The sequence below is a fragment of the Mercurialis annua genome, linkage group LG8 (genome assembly GCF_937616625.2).
Source record: "Mercurialis annua linkage group LG8, ddMerAnnu1.2, whole genome shotgun sequence".
NCBI lineage: Eukaryota > Viridiplantae > Streptophyta > Magnoliopsida > Malpighiales > Euphorbiaceae > Mercurialis > Mercurialis annua.
Genome location: NC_065577.1, coordinates 159,788 through 181,945, shown reverse-complemented (window position 1 = coordinate 181,945; position 22,158 = coordinate 159,788). Strand labels below are relative to the sequence as shown.

Here is a 22,158-nt window from a genome sequence, read left to right as displayed (position 1 = left end):
GCAGTGTGCTACACGAACGTGTCCTGCACGTTCGTGCAGCAAACGGCTGCCGATGTGCAGCCCCGGGGTTCATTCCCCGGGCCATTTCCGATGTGCTTAAGCGTCCAAAGTCGATTCTAACATGATTTCCATTAATAACCACTTCAAATTTCATCAAAAACACCAATAGAAACGCGATTACGATTCGTTAAAACGAAATAACCCTTATTTATCAATTCTCATAATAAAAACTTCAAGCTTACCTCGATTTGAAGCTTAGCGATGATAGATAATCGAATTCTGAACGAATCGATATAAAGAATGCTCGATTTGGACGAGAAACGGCGAAACGGCGGCGGAACGTATCAATCGTCGAAAGCTTCTATAACTTTCTCGCTTCCTCTGATCATCATCTCACCTTTCCTTATTCATAAGGAAAGTTACTTATATATCATGGTTAATTAACAGCTTTGATCCTTCGTTTCTTTAACTTAAACCAAATCTCTTTTAAACTTTCTAATTTAACCTAACGGTTAAATTATCCTTTTAACTTAATTACTTATGTATTATTTATATTCAAATAAATAATACTAACCTAAAATTATTATTTTCCGTCAATAATCCTTTAATTGCTATTCTCGAGGCTTAATTGGCTAATTTACACTTTAGCCCTTAAACTTCTCAAAAAGTTGCAATTTAGCCCAAAAGCATCCGCGTCCAAATTTCAAAAGGTCTCCGATTGACCCGAAACTTTTACCACATATACTATAAAATATTTCGCGGGCTTTGGCGAAATAATATCCCTTCGGGTCTTATATGGTTAAATTACCATTTTAGTCCCTGTACTTTATTTTGCGACTTTCTTGACATTTTTCTTTTCTAATTCCAATTCCAACTTTAGAATTGGAATATAATATTAAATTCCTCGCAATAATCTTTTTCAAAACCGTCCTGCTAAAATTTTATACTTATCTTAATTTCTCGGAAATCCTTCCGATATCGCTACTCCGGCGATGCAACACTGGACACGTGGTCCAATTAAATACTTAAATATTTTGGGGCATTACATTCTTCCCCCTTATAAAAATTCGTCCTCGAATTTTCATATACTCTTCTTACTTACTTTAATCCCTTTTTACATCTAGAATTGTATTCATAGTAGGAATATCGTGTTCGTCTTTTAATGCTGGTCAGCGTAAGGAATCGTCATTCCAATTTCTGTACTTCTTGCACTTTGATGTCAGTTATCACTGACAACTTCACTTTTGGTTTCATCTCTTTGAACTTTTAGTTCCTTACTACAATCCAATGGCAGTTCGTCTTAATGACGTCTTATTACTAAAGACGATAATCTTTGTCATTCAACATCTCCCTTTTATGACGACATTAGTCGCATTCATATGTATCTACGATTCACCGTTTTTAATTCTTTACTTTTGTAGTCTCCCTTTTATGACGACAAGAGGCAACCGACAAACAAAACCGAACAAATAACATAGACACCGAAGTAAGCCAAAACAATTATATCTCGGGAAGTCAGAGTCACAAGTCAGTATTAAACCGAAGCAAGCCAGATCACAAGAAGGAGAACGCCAAGGACTATATCGGACTCACCAAAGTGGTCATATTCGGATATACCGAAGATAACCACTCTAAGCACTCTGAACAAATCTGTCAGAACGTACTCTGACATTCCAAACAACCCCTGCACAGACAGAGAGAATGAGGTCAGAACCTGTCGGCCCAAATACTAAGAGACAGAGATATGGTATAAAAAGGAAAAGAAAGGTAGGTGAAAAGGTTAATTCTCTTTTTCTCTCAACCTTTAACTTACTTTCACTTCTTATTCTTTCTCTCACTAAACATCTGCTGATTAGACCGTCGGAGTGGTTTGCCGGAATCCCCTTCCGGTATCCTTCTCACGGTTGTGTTGTGCCCTACAGGTACGATCTTGAAGCTTCCACCGGATCTGAGCGTCGCCACCAAGTCACTAGTTATCACTTCATAAGGAGTTTTATCTTCTAAAACAAGAGATGGAATCCTATTTATCAAATAAACTGCATGTGTAACACAATCTGACCAAAAATTTGAAGGCATAAAAGACTGAAACTTAAGAGCTCTAGCAACATTGAGAATATGTTGATGTTTTCTTTCTACTGATAGGAGTATTTTACTCCTATATTTAGGGTCAATTTTACTCGGTTTTCATCATGTGTAGTATTGTTTTTATACATTATTTGGCGTTTTTACGTTTAATAGTGTTTGTTAGTGTTTCAGTGGAAATTAGGTGAAAACCGACTATTTGGGGCAAAATTATGGTGGATTGCGTGTACGAGTAAAAAGCGTAGCTTGCGGACGAAGGAATTGAAGTTCACGAACGAGATTGAGGAAAAAAGGGTTTGTTCCCGTTCGAAACAAAGGTTTCACGAACGGAAACCATGCAGAGTGAGCATGAGTCCCGAACGAAAAAGCCTTGTCCCGTTCGGGACTCAAGAAGGAATCAGATCTCAAAGCTTTCGGTCTACAGTTTTTTCGAATGTGAAAGAGACTTCCGTTCGGGAAAAAAGAAAATTGGGCATGTCACGAACGGAACTATGGCTTCCCGAACGGGAAAGAAGGAAAATACACGTGCAGCAGATTTTGAGTTGGACTGAAATTCCTCCTCCAATTACAATTATAATTCCTATTACAAATTGATTTGTAATACGAATTAGAAGACTCCGGAACTTCTCCTACTATATAAAGACCTTGTACTAGACTCAATTTAATATGTAGAATAATTTAGACTACATTAGTTTTATTTTCATTCTCTTAAAATAGCGTTTTAGCTTCTATTTCTCAGCAGTTTATAAGTAGTTTATTATTAGTTTCTGCAAAGAACGATTGTGAAGATTTCAAGTTTAATCTAGACGATTCTTCCGAAATTGACAACTCCGGTATTTATTGCTCTAATTATGTTTAATTCTTCATCTTCTCCTTTGTTTAATTTAAGCTTAAGCATGTGTAACTAAATCCTTTGTTCGGGGATTGATATGAACACTTAGATTAGTTTTCGAATTGGATTAGGATTTATTAAGTGAGTAAAATTGTGTTTTAATTACTAAGATTAATGCTTGAATTAATTTGATCACTTAATTCATGATTTTGTGTTTAATTAACTAATTGAGAGATTGTTAATTAAATAGACATAGGTAATTAAAAACTTAGAGGAAAACACCGTGAGAGCGGGTTGGAATTTAGGTAGTCGTTGAGTTTGCTTCATAATTACAATTTAGTTATTTAATTCAGTTTTAATATTGTGAGAGCAAGTTAATAATTGATTAGCTAATTAGGTTGTGATTTTATTTGAATCTTTGAGGCTTGAGAGAGCGGGATTCGGTGCATTAGAATAGCTCGATTCATAATAAAATCACTAGATAAATTTTGATCCATTCTTCTACTAGTTTATTTGGAATTATCAATCCTTGAGCTTTTTACCATTATTGTTTAAACTTCGATTTATTTGTTTAATTTCAGATTTTTAGTCTAATTACTTGAGTTAATTCACTTTAGATTATAATTAGTTCACACAAATCCATTTATTTTCCTACTAGCCAATTAAAGAATATTAGAAATTAGTTGTTTAGTTCATTGTTCCTTGTGGGATCGATACTTGGTCTTCCAAGTTATATTACTTGCGCGATATCGTACACTTGCGATTATTTGCCAACAAGTTTTTGGCGCCGTTGCCGGGGAGCAATTGCAATTAAATTAATTAAAATTATCTTATTCTTAGATTGAGTTAGTTCTATTTAATTTTAGTTATTTTTATACTTTGTGATTCTTGGATTTTACGTTGGTTTTCTTGTTTGTGTTTGCGCAGGAGTTTTGGTTAGTGTATGCCTAATACACGACGTGCCAGAAAACCGCTAGAACCGTTTCAGTCAGATTTAACATCCTTCGAAAGAAGTATCCGAAAAACAGCGCGGAAATCCAAAACAATGGAGGACGACCGTAACCCTCCGTTGAATCACGAGGGTATTGTTCCACCACCACTACATGATGGCCTAGCTCTTAATAGGCCAAACGAGAGGGTCGCCCCTCTTCCCGCAAGACGTACCTTGGGTGAATTCTTCTTACCCAACGTAGACAACGCCAACTATGGATGCTTTGCACCTCCTATACTCGCTAACAATTTTGAAATCAAGCCGGGAACGATTCAACTACTTGAGAGTCGTTGCCAATTTTATGGGTTGGAACGCGAGGATCCAAACGCCCATCTTTCAAAATTCACGGAGGTATGCAACACATTCAAAATCCATAATGTGACGGAGGATCAAATCAAGCTTCGTCTTTTTCCTTTCTCTTTGAGGGATAAGGTGAGGAATTGGATTCAATCACTTCCAAGCACCTCAATCACAACATGGAAGCAATTGGCACAAGCTTTTCTCAATAAGTATTTCTCTATGGGTAAGACCGCGAGGATGACCAAGGAAATTATAGATTTTCTCCAATTACATGGTGAATCTCTATACCAAGCTTGGGAACGCTTCAAAGAGCTTCAAAGAAATTGTCCGCATCATCATCTAGGGAGGGAGCATCTTGTCTCTATTTTCTACAATGGTACCAATGAGGCTACACGGGAAACGATTGATGCGGCATCGGGAGGATCACTTATGAAGAAAACTTATGATGAGGCCAATAACTTGCTAGAGGAACTCGCTACAAAGAGTTGTTCTTGGTCAACCGAGCGGTTGAGGCAACCACCTCAAAAGGGTATCATGACCCTCGAGCAAACCCAAGAATTTGAAGCAATGAAAGCGAAGAATGCGACACTTCTAGCACAACTCGAGATGTACAAACAACAAGCAAATCAAAGGAATGCTCAACTTGCGGTAGTTCAAATGGGTTGCGAGACTTGTGATGGGCACGATCATTCGGGAATGGATTGCCCCGTCCTACATCAAAACTCAAATGAGCAAGTCAACTATGTCAATGGGCAAAGGCAAGGCAATGACCCATATTCCAACACCTATAATCCGGGGTGGAGGAATCATCCTAATTTTTCATGGAGGGAAAATGCGGGTCAAGCCAATGCCAACCCAAATATGGGAGGAGCAAATTTTCAAGGAGGAAACCGTGGTCCACAAAACCAAGGCAACTTCAACAACTACCGACCACAACCCCCACCCGGTTTTCAAAATCGGAATACGGATGAGGGAAGCAAGATTGACAAGCTTATTGAGGAAGTTAGAACCGGTTTTAAGAACCAAGCTTCCGTCAATCACCATCTCGAGACTCAAATTTCTCAACTTGCCATCTCGCTTCAAAATAGAGCTCAAGGGGGTTTACCGTCTACGACGGAGTCAAATCCAAGGGAGCAAGTCAAAGCCATTGAACTCCGAAGCGGGAAAGAACTTGATGATCCACATGCAAGTAAAGAGAAAGCGATCGATTCAACAACGGTAACAAATGAGGAGGAAGTAACCGAACTTCCATATGTAAAACCGCCACCTCCTCCTCCATTTGTGCCGAAGGTCCCTTTCCCGGGACGATTGAAGAAGACGCCGGATAACCAAAAATTCCATAAATTTCTGGAAATTTTTAAGAAACTCCAAATCAATATAAGCTTTGCGGATGCTTTGCGTGAGATGCCTCAATACGCGAAGTTCCTCAAAAAAATCATAACGAAGAAAAGGAGTTGGGACGACAAAGGCACAATTTCCCTAACGGAAAATTGTAGCTCACTCATCCTTAGTGACTTGCCCACCAAGCTTAAGGACCCAGGGAGTTTTACAATTCCATGCAAAATAGGCGATTTAAATTCAATTAATTGTCTATGTGATTTAGGGGCAAGTATCAATCTAATGCCTTTGTTTCTTTTCAGGGATATTTTTGGTGATCAAACTTTGAAGCAAACATCAATGATGCTTCAATTGGCGGACCACTCCCTAAAAAAGCCATACGGAGTGGTAGAAGATGTTCTAGTCAAAGTAGACAAATTCATCTTTCCGGTGGATTTTGTCGTACTTGACTATGCGGCGGATAAAACATGCCCTATGATTCTTGGGCGTCCTTTCATGAACACGGGGAGGGCATTGATAGATGTGCACGCCGGACGACTCACTTTGCGTATCGATGATGACAAAGTAGAGTTCGATATGAAAAGGATTATGCGCAACACTTTTGAAGAGGTGGAATGCATGAAATTGGATATGATTGATGGATTCGTGGAAGAACTTTTCCCGGTTTCAAAAGTCATATTCCATTCCGAGGAGACACAAGCAACTTCCGGGGAAGAATATTCCAAAGAAGATGAGCCGAAAGCCGAAAATTTGATTAGAAGAGAGAGCGTGACACCACCTTCTTCTATCTCTCCACCAAAGGTTGAGCTTAAAACGTTACCATCTCACTTACGGTATGCGTTTTTGGGCGACAACATGACTCTTCCCATCATCATCTCAAACAACTTGTCGGAAACACAAGAAGCGAGAGTTGTCAAAGTGGTGAAGCAACATATATTGGCGATCGGTTGGCAAATTTCGGACATCCGAGGAATTAGTCCCTCGGTGGTCATGCACAAGATCCACCTAGAAAATGAGTCAAGAGCATCGGCTCAAAGACAACGGCGTTTGAATCCAAATATGAAGGAGGTCGTGCACAAGGAGATAGTAAAACTTCTCGACACCGGAATTATATACCCCATATCCGATAGTGCATGGGTTAGTCCCATTCAATGCGTTCCAAAGAAAGGGGGGATGACGGTGATTGAGAACGAGAAGGGTGAGCAAATTTCCACTAGGACGGTAACGGGATGGCGTGTTTGTATTGACTACCGCAAGTTGAATACGGAGACGAGGAAGGACCATTTTCCGTTACCATTTATCGATCAAATGTTGGAGCGGGTAGCGGGCCACGCTTATTATTGTTTTCTCGATGGATATTCCGGGTACAATCAAATTCTTATCTTCCCGGATGACCAAGAGAAAACAACTTTCACATGTCCTTATGGAACGTTTGCTTATCGGAGGATGCCTTTTGGTCTTTGTAATGCACCGGCAACATTTCAACGATGTATGACTTCCATCTTCGCCGATATGATTGAAGATATTATGGAAGTCTTCATGGATGATTTTTCGGTATTCGGGGACTCTTTTGAGATGTGCTTAAATAATCTTGAACGAGTGTTGGCCCGGTGTGAGAAGACCAATCTAGTCTTGAATTGGGAGAAGTGCCATTTCATGGTAGAAGAGGGAATTGTCTTGGGACATAAAATCTCCAAGGACGGCATTGAAGTAGATAGAGCAAAAACGGAAATCATCGAGAAATTACCACCACCAACTACCGTAAAGGGAGTTCGTGCCTTTTTAGGGCACGCCGGGTTTTATCGACGATTCATCAAAAATTTCTCTTCCATTGCTCGTCCTTTAACTAATTTGCTTGTTAAAGATATTCCTTATGAATTTACTAATGATTGCCTTGTTGCTTTTTCTAGGTTGAAGGAAGCCCTTATCTCGGCCCCAATTATTTCATCACCCGATTGGACTCTTCCTTTCGAACTCATGTGTGATGCAAGCGATATAGCACTTGGGTGCGTATTGGGGCAACGGAGGGAGAAAAAGCTTCACGTGATATACTATGCGAGCCGAACATTGGCGGGTGCTCAACTCAATTACACCACCACCGAAAAAGAGATGCTTGCGGTGGTGTTCGCATTGGATAAATTTCGGTCGTACTTACTTTGCTCTAAGGTTATCATCTATACGGACCATGCGGCCCTTCGATACCTTTTTGCAAAGCAAGATGCTAAACCGAGACTAATCCGATGGGTGCTTCTTATGCAAGAGTTTGACATCGAAATTCGCGACAAGAAAGGAACGGAGAACGTCGTAGCCGACCACTTGTCAAGGTTAGAGATTCCGGAACCAATTATAAGTGGCGTAGAGATTAATGAAACGTTTCCGGATGAGATGTTGATGGTACTTTCGGAAGTGGAAACGCCATGGTATGCGGATATCGCAAACTATCTATCTTCCGAAATAATGCCACCGGATTTGACTTACCACCAAAGGAAGAAGTTCTTGAGCGATGCCAAACGGTTTCTATGGGAGGAACCGTACCTCTTCAAGGTGTGTGGAGATGGGATTTTGAGGAGATGTGTACCACTACAAGAGATGATGCCTATACTTAGTCAATGCCATTCCTCGGATTATGCGGGTCACTATGGTACATCAAGGACCGCCGCTCGTGTGCTAGAGTGCGGATTCTTTTGGCCTACGCTATTTCGCGATGCAAAAGACTTTGTTAGTCATTGCGATCGATGCCAAAGAGTGGGGAACATATCTAAGAGAGATGAAATGCCGCTTACCAACATTCAAGAGGTGGAACTTTTCGATGTGTGGGGAATAGACTTCATGGGTCCTTTTCCTATGTCGTTTGGAAAGCAATACATATTGGTGTGCGTAGATTACGTTTCAAAATGGGTAGAGGCGGAAGCATTACCCACTAACGATGCCAAAGTAGTGTTGGATTTTCTCAAACGTTTGATGAATCGATACGGGACTCCTAGAGCAATAATAAGCGACGGTGGATCTCACTTTTGCAATAGGCAATTCGATGCCTTGATGCGGAAATATAAAGTCTATCATCGGGTCGCTACTCCGTACCATCCTCAAACAAGCGGGCAAGTTGAAGTTTCTAACCGTGAGCTAAAGAGAATTCTAGAGAAAACGGTTAATAACACAAGGAAAGATTGGTCACTGAAACTAGATGATGCATTATGGGCATATCGTACGGCTTTTAAAACGCCCCTCGGAATGTCTCCATATCGTATGGTTTTTGGGAAAGCATGCCATCTTCCGGTGGAACTTGAACATAGAGCGTATTGGGCCATTAAAAAGCTCAATTTTGACCTTAAAGCGGCGGGGGAGAAACGTATGCTTCAACTCAATGAGTTGGACGAATTTCGGTTAAATGCTTATGAAAACGCCAAGCTTTACAAAGAAAAGACGAAACGATGGCACGACGCTCATATCGTGCCTAAAACTTTTGTGGAGGGCTCTTTTGTCTTGCTCTACAACTCACGCCTCAAATTATTTCCCGGGAAATTAAAATCCCGTTGGAGCGGTCTTTTCAAAATTCGAACGGTGGCAAGTCATGGAGCTTTGGAATTGGAGAATTCTAGTGGTGAAATCTTCAAAGTAAATGGACAACGGTGCAAGCCGTATCTTGGACCTTTGACGGATCAAGTAGTGGAACAAATCACGTTCACCACTCCTACATAAATTCCGGGCCACGGTCTAGCTTTTGACCGAAAATAAAGCGCACTCGAGAGGCAATCTCGAGAGGTTACGTGTTTTGTTTTATTTATTTTATTTTCTTTTTATGCGTATTTAATTTTTATTTGTTTATTTATTTCCGTTTAAATCCGGGGTGTGTTTTTGTGTGTTTATGCAGGTATATACAAGATTTCAGGAGGTTCTCGTTCGTGAAAAACCTTTCTCGTTCGAAACCCAGCCCTCAGCCCCCATTTTTTTTCGAACGTGAATGGCTAATCCCGTTCGGGACTAGGCAAATTTTGCCTTTGTCCCGTTCGGGAAAGCCTATTCCCGTTCGAAAAGCAGCCCTCAGCCCCCATTTTTTTCGAACGTGAATGGCTAATCCCGTTCGAGACTAGGCAAATTTTGCCTTTGTCCTGTACGAGACACACTATTCCCGTTCGAGAAAGAGCCCTCGGCTTCTAACTTTTTCGAACGTGAATGGCTAATCCCGTTCGGGACTAGGCAAATTTTGCCTTTGTCCCGTTCGGGAAAGCCTATTCTCGTTCGGGACTAGGCAAATTTTGCCTTTGTCCCGTTCGGGAAAGGCTATTCCCGTTCGAAAAGCATCAAAAATTTTGAAAAATTTGAATTTTGAATTTTGAATTAAAGTGTAGTAGATTTCTTGGGACTTGTGTTTCTTTTGAGACTTGTGTTTCTTTTGAAACTTGTGTTTCTTTGAGATTTGTGCTTTGCAAAAATTTGAATTTTTCACTTGGATTGATGATTTGGCAAATCCAAACCATTCATTAGTGTTTAAATTTCACTTGGATTGATACATGGTTTCAATCTAAACCGTTAAATCAAATCTAAGTTATTAAATGGAGAGTTTGAATTTAGTGGTGGGAAATCTTGAGATTTGTTATATTTTTCCTATAAATACCTTGCATTTTTCTACTTTTTATTTCACACATATTCTTCTTCTAATATTTTTCTTTTCTTATTCTCCAACTTTTTGCTTAGAAACATTCTCATTCCGCAATCATGGTGCGAAGCAAGAATGCCGAAAATCAACCAATCCGTCGTTCAAGCACGAGAAATCAAGAAGCGGCGAATCCACCCTTACCGGCCGTGGGAAGGGGACGTACTAAATCAACCGCTCCATCCTCATCTCGGGTTAACACCTCGGCGATATTGACTACTCGCTATAACGCACCTTTCCAAATCCATACGGAAGAGGAAGGTGATTTATATTTGAGTATCAAAGAAAGGGAAATGGTAATTCCATTTCAAATCGATTTTGATGATATGGAAAGCCTTGGCATCAAGGATGAGGTGGAGCGCTATTTGGATATTTTGGGGTTATCGGCATTAGCAAAGGTTAGTCATCACTCTTACGATGAAATTACTCGTGAATTCTTCTCTACTCTCAAACCGGTTAGCGGTTCTCCTACATCTATTTCTTTCCGCATCAACAACACTAGCCATACACTTAGTGTTGAAGATTTGGTGGAAATATTTGGAATGAGGGGAACGGGGTTGATAGATTGGGATCAAAATTTTGATCAAGTGGAGATATGGAGAGAATTGACGGATCGTGATGATTATCGGACAAGGGGATCCAAAATTAATGAAATCAAAGACATAGCTATTGTGGTGTTTGTGAAGTGGTTTGGGCACTCGTTTGGCGGGCGTGGTGAATATACGAAGGTGGCCAAGAGTGATCTTTTAGCTTTGAATGCTATTTTGCATCCGGAGATAGAAGCCTACCAAGTCAACACGGCGTATCGTCTTTTGAAGCGATTGAGGGAAGTGCCATCCGAATTATCCAAGATTGGCTATGGTTTCATTATTCGTGCTTTGGCCGAGAAATACAATTGTATGCCTACGGCGTCTACTTTGGCGACTTTTGAGACCATTCTAGCACGGTCTCGTAATATCAACCATTTAGATGTTGCCGGGTTTGTGAAGAAGGGGAGAGTTATTCCCTATAATAGAAGGGTACGATTGGTGGCACGAACACGACGAGAAGAGGTAGCACGGGAAGAAGAAGGAGGAGAAGGAAGAAGAGCGGGGAAGGAACCCGCGGGAACTTCTCAAGCCGGAGAAGCGGCTCATGTTTCCGGGTTTGACCAACGGTTTTCTGAGTTGGTTGAGCAAAACCGGACCGGATGGGAGCAAAACCGGGTTGGTTGGGAAACTAACCAAAAATTACTTGAAGATATCCGACGTGAACAACATGTTGGTCTTGCACAACTACAATGGAGGCAAGATCGAATGCGAGCACGACTTAATCGGCAAGAGGATTTTCTTCGGGGTTATTTTAATGCCGCCGGCGGAGAGCGTTATCCATCACCGGAACCATCACCGGATCCACCGGCCTTTGACTAGAGCGAGATTTGTTTTTCTAAACCCAAACTCTTTTCAATTTTCTATTTTTATTTTATTTCTTAGCTTTGGGGACATAGCTAGAAATAGTGTGAGGAGGGGGGAAGAAAAATTTATTTTTCGTTTGGGTTATTTTTCGGTGATTTATCTTTATTTTCAGTTTTAGTTTATTTTTATTAGGGTGTTATTTTCTTTTTAGTAGATTGTATTAGGTGTTAAATTAGTTTATTTCAAGGTCTTGTATCGCTTTAAATCTTTGTCTTTTAAATATGAAAGTGTTAGTTGATTTGGTGTGTTTCTTAATTAATTTGTCAATCTTAGATTTCCCCGAATCGATGAATGTATGAACGCGATTTCTTAATTCGACAATTGATAAGCGATGCTTGCTTAATGACTTAATAATTCGTTGACATAATCCGATGAAATAAGGGTGAATTCAAAATTTAGACTTGTTCAAATCGTTGAAACATAATTGAATAACTTGATGCGGATTCATGACATGTTGATTGTTTATTTTTATAGTCGTTTTTAAACTTTTGGCATAAGTAGCATAATTTAAGTAGGAATTGAGTTTATGGCATAACACTACACACTTTTGAGAGTTTTGAGCTTAATTTCCTTGTTGTGAGTGTTGATTTCATGTTTTATTCCTAGAACTTGCTCGGTGTCCGTTTAAAGTTACACGATTGAGTTTTCAACAATTAGATGATTATTGCAATTAGGTATAACCTTTCTTTTAGACCACTTAAATAGACTACCCTTTATCCCCTAGATTACACCAATTTGAGCCTTAAACCTTTTTATTGTTTTTACCGTATTTTAACCTTTACCGTTCTATGCTTTACCTCTTTTGTTTACCTTATCGACTTGATATATTATTTGTTATGATTATGATGAATATAGGTGATTAATAACTCAAGATTAGTGAAAAGAGAAAGTGAACTACATTGTGCTTAAAAGATAAAGTTACGCCTTGAAAAAAGATTGAAAAAGAAAAAAAAAAAAAGATAGAAATTTGCAAGCAAAAGCTTCAAAAGAAAAAAAAATCTGAGATTGTAAAAAGCAATAAGAAAAGCGTATTTCAAAAAGAAAAGAAAGTTAAAAGTTCACATAAACGCAAAACCGGAGTTAGATCAACCTAGAAGTTAATAGTAGTAATAAATAGTTTATTAAGTTGATATTTAGCCTTTATTTTGTCCTTTTTACCTACCCTTTACCTTAGCCACATTACAACCCAATAAAAGACCATATGATTTTTGTTGATTACCGAATCAAGTAGCGGAGTCCGGGATTATGAGCAAGCTTATGGTGAGTATTCATGTTTTCAATTGTGAGCTTTCTTTGTTATATACCCTACTTGTTGAAATATTGATGCCATTAGCTTAGTTTTTACTAAATTGTGCTATGATTTGCTTAAGTGGAAAAATTGATTATTTTCCATGTCCCGCAAGTGATAGTGAAGCTTGAAGTGTGATTCAATTTGACCTTGTACTAATGAGTTAGTAACCGTTGTTATATTGAATTATGTCATAGAATTATTATTGTTATTCGATTGCATCATTATTTAGTTGTCGGTTTTAGAAGGTTGTTTTTCATATTATTCATAGGGTCGGGGATTTCTTTTATTGATTTATTGTTAAGTTATATGCTAATGATTTCTAACATATTTTGTAGAGTAAGATTTATTTCTTGCTTGAGGACAAGCAAAGGTTAAGTGTGAGGAGGTTTGATAGGAGTATTTTACTCCTATATTTAGGGTCGATTTTACTCGGTTTTCATCATGTGTAGTATTGTTTTTATACATTATTTGGCGTTTTTACGTTTAATAGTGTTTGTTAGTGTTTCAGTGGAAATTAGGTGAAAACCGACTATTTGGGGCAAAATTATGGTGGATTGCGTGTACGAGTAAAAAGCGTAGCTTGCGGACGAAGGAATTGAAGTTCACGAACGAGATTGAGGAAAAAAGGGTTTGTTCCCGTTCGAAACAAAGGTTTCACGAACGGAAACCATGCAGAGTGAGCATGAGTCCCGAACGAAAAAGCCTTGTCCCGTTCGGGACTCAAGAAGGAATCAGATCTCAAAGCTTTCGGTCTACAGATTTTTCGAACGTGAAAGAGGCTTCCGTTCGGGAAAGAAGAAAATTGGGCATGTCACGAACGGAACTATGGCTTCCCGAACGGGAAAGAAGGAAAATACACGTGCAGCAGATTTTGAGTTGGACTGAAATTCCTCCTCCAATTACAATTATAATTCCTATTACAAATTGATTTGTAATACAAATTAGAAGACTCCGGAACTTCTCCTACTATATAAAGACCTTGTACTAGACTCAATTTAATATGTAGAATAATTTAGACTACATTAGTTTTATTTTCATTCTCTTAAAATAGCGTTTTAGCTTCTATTTCTCAGCAGTTTATAAGTAGTTTATTATTAGTTTCTGCAAAGAACGATTGTGAAGATTTCAAGTTTAATCTAGACGATTCTTCCGAAATTGACAACTCCGGTATTTATTGCTCTAATTATGTTTAATTCTTCATCTTCTTCTTTGTTTAATTTAAGCTTAAGCATGTGTAACTAAATCCTTTGTTCGGGGATTGATATGAACACTTAGATTAGTTTTCGAATTGGATTAGGATTTATTAAGTGAGTAAAATTGTGTTTTAATTACTAAGATTAATGCTTGAATTAATTTGATCACTTAGTTCATGATTTTGTGTTTAATTAACTAATTGAGAGATTGTTAATTAAATAGACATAGGTAATTAAAAACTTAGAGGAAAACACCGTGAGAGCGGGTTGGAATTTAGGTAGTCGTTGAGTTTGCTTCATAATTACAATTTAGTTATTTAATTCAGTTTTAATATTGTGAGAGCAAGTTAATAATTGATTAGCTAATTAGGTTGTGATTTTATTTGAATCTTTGAGGCTTGAGAGAGCGGGATTCGGTGCATTAGAATAGCTCGATTCATAATAAAATCACTAGATAAATTTTGATCCATTCTTCTACTAGTTTATTTGGAATTATCAATCCTTGAGCTTTTTACCATTATTGTTTAAACTTCGATTTATTTGTTTAATTTCAGATTTTTAGTCTAATTACTTGAGTTAATTCACTTTAGATTATAATTAGTTCACACAAATCCATTTATTTTCCTACTAGCCAATTAAAGAATATTAGAAATTAGTTGTTTAGTTCATTGTTCCTTGTGGGATCGATACTTGGTCTTCCAAAGTTATATTACTTGCGCGATATCGTACACTTGCGATTATTTGCCAACATCTACCACATAATTCTGTTCAGGTGTATAAATGCATGATGTTTGATGAATAATTCCTTTTGATTGAAAGAAAACAGGCATATTAAACTCAAGTCCTTTATTAGTCCTAATGCATTTGACTTTAAGTGAGAATTGTGTATCTATAAAAACACAGAAATTCTGAATTATCTGCCTTGCATCAGATTTTGCTTTCATTAAAAACAACCAAGCTTACCTACTTTTGTCATCAACAATTGTTAGAAAGTACCTATGTCCATATAAAGAATGAACCTTAGATGGTCCCCAGATATCTATGTGTATTAATTAAAACAAGAATCAACATTGGATGCACTTAATGGAAATGAATTTTTCTTCTGTTTTGCTAAATGACAAAAGTTGCAATGACTATCAATTGGAATTTTTTATTGATGCATCAATATTCTATAAACATTTTAGTCTAGAATTGGCCAAATGACCTAAACAAAAATGCCATATATTGTTGGCAGTAACAGAAGAATCTAACACTTTATTCACAAAAACCAAATCAGAAACACTAGAAACACTTTCAGCAAAGTTAATAAAAGCATGCTTAGTTTATTGATCTTTATCAAGATGATAAAGACCTTGTACTTGCTTAGCTAATCTTATCATCCTCCAGTTGATAGGATCATGTATAACACAAATATTTTTATGGAGTATAAAGCAATAATCATATTGTGCAGTTAATTTACTTGTAGAAATTAAATTGAAAGAAAAATCAGGAACAAATAACACATCCCTCAAAATAAGATCATCAGAAAATCTAACAACTCCTATATGTGTAACAGCAAGTTTTTGAAAATTAGGCAAAGTGACAAACACATTATACACCAATTTATATGAGGTAAAAGCATCTAAAGAGCATACAACATAATCAGTAGCACCCGAGTCAATTATCCATATTATATTTGCAGGTTTCTTATTAAAAGAACAAGCCACAAAAGACTTAAAATAAGATTTTGCAAACAAATGTGTACCTGTCTCCTGTGTTGAGATAACGCCAACCTTAGAACCAGCCTTAGTAGAGATAGTATTGACTCTTGGTGTAATAGAAGAACCCATGTTGTTTTGATGTAACAAGCTCATTAGTTGCTTATACTGTTCTTGAGTGATAGCAGTAGAAGAATTATGCAAAGCAATACCACCATTATTATTATCATGCTTATCTCTATCATATTATATATTACCAGCATTTGATCCATTCATAGCATACCCTTCATCCATTCTAGCCTTATTTACTTCACTCACTTGTTCTTGATCATAATAACAAGCATTTTCCTGATCATATGGATATACAACTTCTCTAACTTGATTTACAAAAGTCTAAGGCCTATATTTTGACTTGAAACCTGGAGGATACCTATGTTTCTTGAAACAATTATCAACAGAATGTCCACTGACCCCACACTGACTACAAATTGGTTTACCATTATTGGTGCAGCATAAAATCTCTTTTGTCCCCCCTGTCTTCCTTGAGGCCTAAAATTATAACTATTCACAAGAGGTCTATAAATCCTATCACCCTGAAAAGAACCATTCCCTTGAAAATTCTTCTGAAAAGAAGTATTACCTTGTGTAGTAAAAATTACAGATTCATTATTCTTTGTAGCAATAACCCCAACACCCATCTGTCTTTCATGTTGCAAAACTAATGAAAAAGCTTTATTAATTTTTGGCAATGGATCCATCATTAGAGTCTGAGTTTTGACAACAGAAAAACACTCATTTAAACCTTTCAAAAACCTTATTACATAATCTCCTTCTTGATAATCTTTCACTATCTTTAACACATCATAGTGACACTGAGGTATGCAAGAACATACAAGAAGCATTCTTAAGTTCAAATATTCATCCCACAATATTTTTAACCGAGTAAAATAATCAGTAACAAACAAGTCATTCTGTTTAAAGACATAAATCTCTTCTTGTAAATCTGAAACTCTTAAAGCATTACCTTGAGAAAATCAATCATATAGATCCTTCCAGACATCTAATGCATTATCCATCCACAAGATACTTTGAGCAATGGAAGGAGATAAAGATCTCAAAATCCAAGAAAGAACCATATTATTGCAGCGCTCCCAAACATGAAAAATTACATCTTCTTTAGATGGAACAGATATGCTTCCATCCATAAATTTGAGTTTATTCTTTGATAGAAGAAATATTCTCATGGAACGAAACCATGAGTGATAATTCTGGCCATTCATTGATGGAGAAACAAGTATTAAAGAGGGGTTTTCATTTGGATGAAGATAACGGACTTGAAGGATTTTCAAAATCTGTATTCAAAGAATTCATGATTACTTAAAGAAAAATCGTTCAAGATTGAACAAGAACAGAAGAAGAACTTAAATATTTAAGATTGATTTGAGAATGGGTCAAAGAAAGTAAGATTAATTTGATAAAAATCAAAGAACATAAGAACAAGAATCAATAAGAAATTTCTGTTTTCTCTTTGGAGAAGATGAAGTAACCGTTTTTGTTTTTCAGCTAAAGAGCCTAAGCTTTGATACCATATTAGAATTTAGAACAGTTTAAGAGATTGTAAAAATGATCTCATTAAAAAATAATAATGAAGATTACAAACTATTTATACTAAGAACTCTGTTAGTTCATTACATAACGTCTATATTCTTGCTTAGCTGTTAACTTATCTCTAACGGTGGTAACTTAATAGAATCCTAACAGAAACTTTAACTTCTAATCAACCTCTAACTTCCTCTAACTTCTGATAAATGAAGCTTAGCTGGAATTGATGATGTGGCAATCTGCTGCTGATAAATACCTTCAATTTGTTGAGAAGCTTGATATATTTAATAGGCTCAAGATCAAAGTATGCAAAACCATTCATTTCTGCAATGCTTTTAATCTATAATTTATCAAAAAAAAACTAAAGATAAATAAAAAGATGATTCATGCAAGCTAACCATTGTGTTAATTATAATCAGTTTGCCAAATTTTCAATGAGTTATAGGCTAAGAGAACTAAGTAAACATAGCCTCACTGATCGCTCCAATTTCAGGATTGACATATGTTTTATTTACCCGAGATTGAGACCTTACACTTGGTGGAGTATTTAAACAGTTCAAAGACAAAATGACAGTTCTACCTCAGGGCTGTAACATCACTCGTACTAGATACTTTAGGATGCCATAAAACTAAAACCCTAAACTTTTATATGGCGCCCGTTGATTGAAATAAATCCTTAGAGGAGGTGTTCCCCTTCGTTTTCCCGAATTCGGCGTGCTTCATCCCGGGATCCTAAAAAAGGGCCAGATTTCGGAGTGCGCGAATCGGGCAATTTCTAGTTGTAATTTGGGTGGAAACGGACCAATAAATAAGACTCATTAGGCTTTGGGCTTTTTACGAAAACAAACAACTTTTTCTCATTTATATTAGAGAAAAATTAATAAGTACCCAACATAGGCAAACTTATTAAAAAAATTATTGTGGACAAAAAAAAAGTTGACAACATTAATTAATAGATTATAAATTACACAAATAGATTTAGTTAATATAAGAAATACAGTGGATATGTGAGAAAGAAAAGATGTTGAATCTTTTAAAATGCTTAATTATAGTAACTGTTATGGAAAGATGCTGATATGATAAATATAAATCTTTTAGAATCCTTAATTGCTAATAAAATACCATAAAAAACGGAGCTTAAAGGATTCTTTAAATACATGAATTAATTTGAAATAAGAAAAACATCAAACAATTGACAATATATCAAATTTCCAGCAAAAAAAGACATTCAAAAACTCAAACACTTGACAAAACAATAAATTTCAGCAAAAGGAGACATTCATACATTCAAGATTTCAAACGGGTAACTGGTTTTTGGAATTAAAACAAAGATTTTCATATACAATAGACTGAAATTATGTATTATAATTGGTGAATTAAGTGTTTACTAACGATTCGAATCAAAGATGATTCGAAAACATTAGTAATGTAAAACAACCAAAAAAATAATTCATCAGCTTAAAAATTGAGTTATAAGTAGTGAATTACATGCGTATTTGATAGTAATTGAAGAATAAATGATTCATGTAATTGCGTGCATTTTGTTTCCTGAATGATGCAATATTCACGATGATATAAACTGCCATTGTAAGATTTGTAAGTTAACTATTAGTGTACTGATGGTAAACTAAAGGTTAACTAAAATTTATATTAACAGGATTTTTTCAAAAGCTGCATGAATGACAACATTGAAAGTTTTTGTTTACTATGACGGATTATGGGATGAAGATCTAAACTACTCAAATTATAAGATCAAAGGCATTTTAGTTAAAGACGTTGCATATTTTGAAACTTTAAAAGCATTGATTTTCGGTATACTAAAAGTTAATTTTGGAGAAAATGAAATAAACATCAAATATCAGTTGAAACCGAATCAGCAAGCTGTGGACATTGATAATAATGAAAGCCTTCAATTTTATAAATTTATAAATTTTATTATTAAATTGTGGAATAACAGTGTGTAGTTAACGAGTAGGGTTTTAATAGATAAGTAATAGTTTTTGTAAAAATATTCTTTATACATGAAAGTTTTAGTTAACTAATAGTGATATATCAAACAAACAATCACTTTACCCCCTCAACTTGGCACAAAGTATCAAAAACGTGCAAATTAGCAAACCGGATCACTTTTACCCTAAACTTGTTAAAACCGGTACAAAAACACTCCTACGCTGACGTGGCACCTTAAATGGAGAGCGAGTTTCTAATTAACCATTATTCATTATTTCCGGCGAGGAGGAGCTCTTCCTCCTCGCCGAAGAAGAGGAGCTGCTGCTAATCGGAGCATCAGTTCCTTCAAGAACAATCTCTGTTCTTGCCAAGAATAGATCCACGCGATCTGTTTTTGAAGTAAGGAGCATCAGCTCTTCTCGGGCGAGGAGGAGCTGAAAACAATTTTTTTTTCGAAAATGATTTTTTTTTTATTCCGAGGGGTCGATTTTAATTTTTAGTGTATAACTTTTTTTACGGTTTTTAATTTTATAAAATTATTGGTATCTATATAAATTGTAAAAAAATTAAAATTGGAGGGCTAATTTGTCACTTTAAGCTTATTATTGAAGGGGTGAAATTGTTTTTTTCTAAATTATTAGGTATTAATTTAAATTGTTTAAAAAAAATTAGGACCATTATAAACCTTTTTTTATTTAAAACCACTTAAAAAAATCCACCTTGAAAACTAGAGAGTGTATCTCACTCTCTTAAGTGAGAGTGGGGAAGGGGGGTTTTATACCAAATTTGATAAGTTCAGGGTAAAAGGGACCCCATTTTGCTAATTTGGACGTTTTTGATATTTTGCGCCAAGTTCAGGGGGTAAAATGATCCTTTGTTCGTGACATATCAGTTAACTTATAGTAAAAAACAATTTACAAAATTATATCATATATTTTAAATAAAAAGGATAATATAACATTAAAAAGTTTACTAACTATTAATCAAAATGCAATATATATATATATATATATATATATATATATATATATATATATATATATATATATATATATATATATATATATATATATATATATATATATATATATATATATATATATATATATATATATATATATATATATATATATATGATTGAATAACAAATGTTTGCATGTGAAAGAAAAAAGCAAAAAACAAGGTCGGATGAAAACAGTTAAACACCCACATGTAAATCCAAAAAAAAAATTAAAAAATTCCAATGTGTAAAACACAACTAATTTCTGAGAACGCCCTTCAACTTTGGTTTGGGTTCCACCTAGAAGCAGTATACGAAACCTTAATCGGAAGGAAATGAGATGACTTGGTCATACGGTCAACAATCACCCAGATGGAATCGTACCCCTGTCGAGTACGTGGTAAAACAACCACAAAATTCATAGCAATCCGCTCCCACTTCCACTCTGGAATAGGTAGTGGCTGCAGATAGCCAAAAGGTCTCTGATGCTCCAACTTCACCTGCTAGCAAGTCAGACACTTAGAAACATACTCAGCGACATCCTTCTTCATCCCGCTCCACCAGTAGGTACCCTTAAGATCATGGTACATCTTGTTAGAACCCGGATGAACACTATAAGCAGACTTGTGCGCTTCTTCCAGAATCTGGTCCCTCAAACCATCAGAATCTGGAACACATAATCTCGAACCATGTCTCAGAACACCATCCACAAAAGTAAACTCAGAATTTCCATTCAGCTGAACCTCCTCTATAATCTGTTTCAACTGTGGATCCTCAGCTTGTAAAGCTTTGATCCGATCAATCAAAACAGGTTGCACTTGTAACTGTGCCGACAAACAACCAGCCTGAGACAACTGAAAACCATAGCCCGAAGCTATCAAACCGTGCCACTCTCTAACCATGGGTCTACGCCCAATCTCAAAAATATGAGCCAATCTGCCCGAAGACTTGCGACTCAACGCATCGGCTACCACATTAGCCTTACCAGGATGGTACTGAATAGTACAGTCGTAGTCTTTCAGCAATTCTAGCCACCTCCTCTGTCTCAAGTTCAACGCTCTCTGATCAAAGATATACTTCAGACTCTTATGATCAGTGAAAATCTCACAAGTAGCACCATACAAGTAATGCCTCCAAATTTTCAGCGCAAAAACCACAGCTGCCAACTCTAAATCATGAGTAGGGTAATTCACCTCATGATTCTTTAACTGTCTGGAAGCATAGGCAATCACCTGTCCGTGTTGCATCAGAACGCAACCCAAACCAATCCGAGACGCATCACAATACACTGTGAAACCGTCAATGCCAGAATGCAATGCCAAAACCGGAGCTGTAGTCAAAATCTCCTTGAGCTTCTCAAAGCTCGCCTCGCACTTGTCAGTCCACTCAAATTTAACACCCTTCTGTGTCAGTTTAGTCAACGATGCAAATATTCTGGAGAAATCTTGCACGAACCGACGATAGTAGCCAGCTAAACCCAGAAAACTCCTAATCTCAGTAACTAACCTCGGCCTCTGCCAATCCATAACTGCCTCAATCTTCTTCGGATCAACCTTGATCCCATATTTCGACACCACGTGTCCTAGAAAGGTAACCTGATCCAACCAGAACTCACATTTTGAGAACTTAGCATACAACTGATGCTCACGCAACGTCTGTAGTATAGTCCTCAAATGGTAAGCATGCTCCTCCTCACTCCGAGAATAGATCAAAATGTCATCAATGAAGACGATAACAAATTGATCTAAAAACGGCTTGAACACTCTGTTCATCA

General features: G+C 36.7%; 1 protein-coding gene and 1 non-coding gene across 2 annotated transcripts; both read right to left on the bottom strand.

Annotated features, from left to right (window-relative positions):
• Positions 1 to 4,439: 4,439 nt before the first annotated feature.
• LOC126662416 (small nucleolar RNA R71) lies at positions 4,440 to 4,546 on the bottom strand. Its single transcript, XR_007635791.1, has one exon. It is a non-coding gene; the product is annotated as a small nucleolar RNA R71 (small nucleolar RNA).
• A 10,548-nt stretch (positions 4,547 to 15,094) lies between these two features.
• Positions 15,095 to 19,020, bottom strand: LOC126660517 (uncharacterized). Its single transcript, XM_050354075.1, has 9 exons — positions 18,923 to 19,020; positions 18,720 to 18,741; positions 17,691 to 17,774; positions 16,891 to 17,184; positions 16,330 to 16,704; positions 16,116 to 16,180; positions 15,487 to 16,070; positions 15,313 to 15,387; positions 15,095 to 15,174 (listed from the first exon to the last, which is right to left on the bottom strand). Exons 1-9 carry the CDS (start codon positions 19,018 to 19,020, stop codon positions 15,095 to 15,097), a joined length of 1,677 nt encoding a protein of 558 aa, XP_050210032.1.
• Positions 19,021 to 22,158: the final 3,138 nt, after the last annotated feature.

Coding starts and splice junctions, on each gene's coding strand:
- LOC126660517 (XM_050354075.1), bottom strand. CDS start 19,020: ATGGCAGTTTATATCATCGTGAATATTGCATCATTCAGGAAACAAAAT. Junction 17,185..17,690: donor AGCTTCTCAACAAATTGAAG/GTATTTATCAGC, acceptor CTTTGAATACAG/ATTTTGAAAATCCTTCAAGT. Junction 15,388..15,486: donor ATTAGCTAAGCAAGTACAAG/GTCTTTATCATC, acceptor TTGTGAATAAAG/TGTTAGATTCTTCTGTTACT.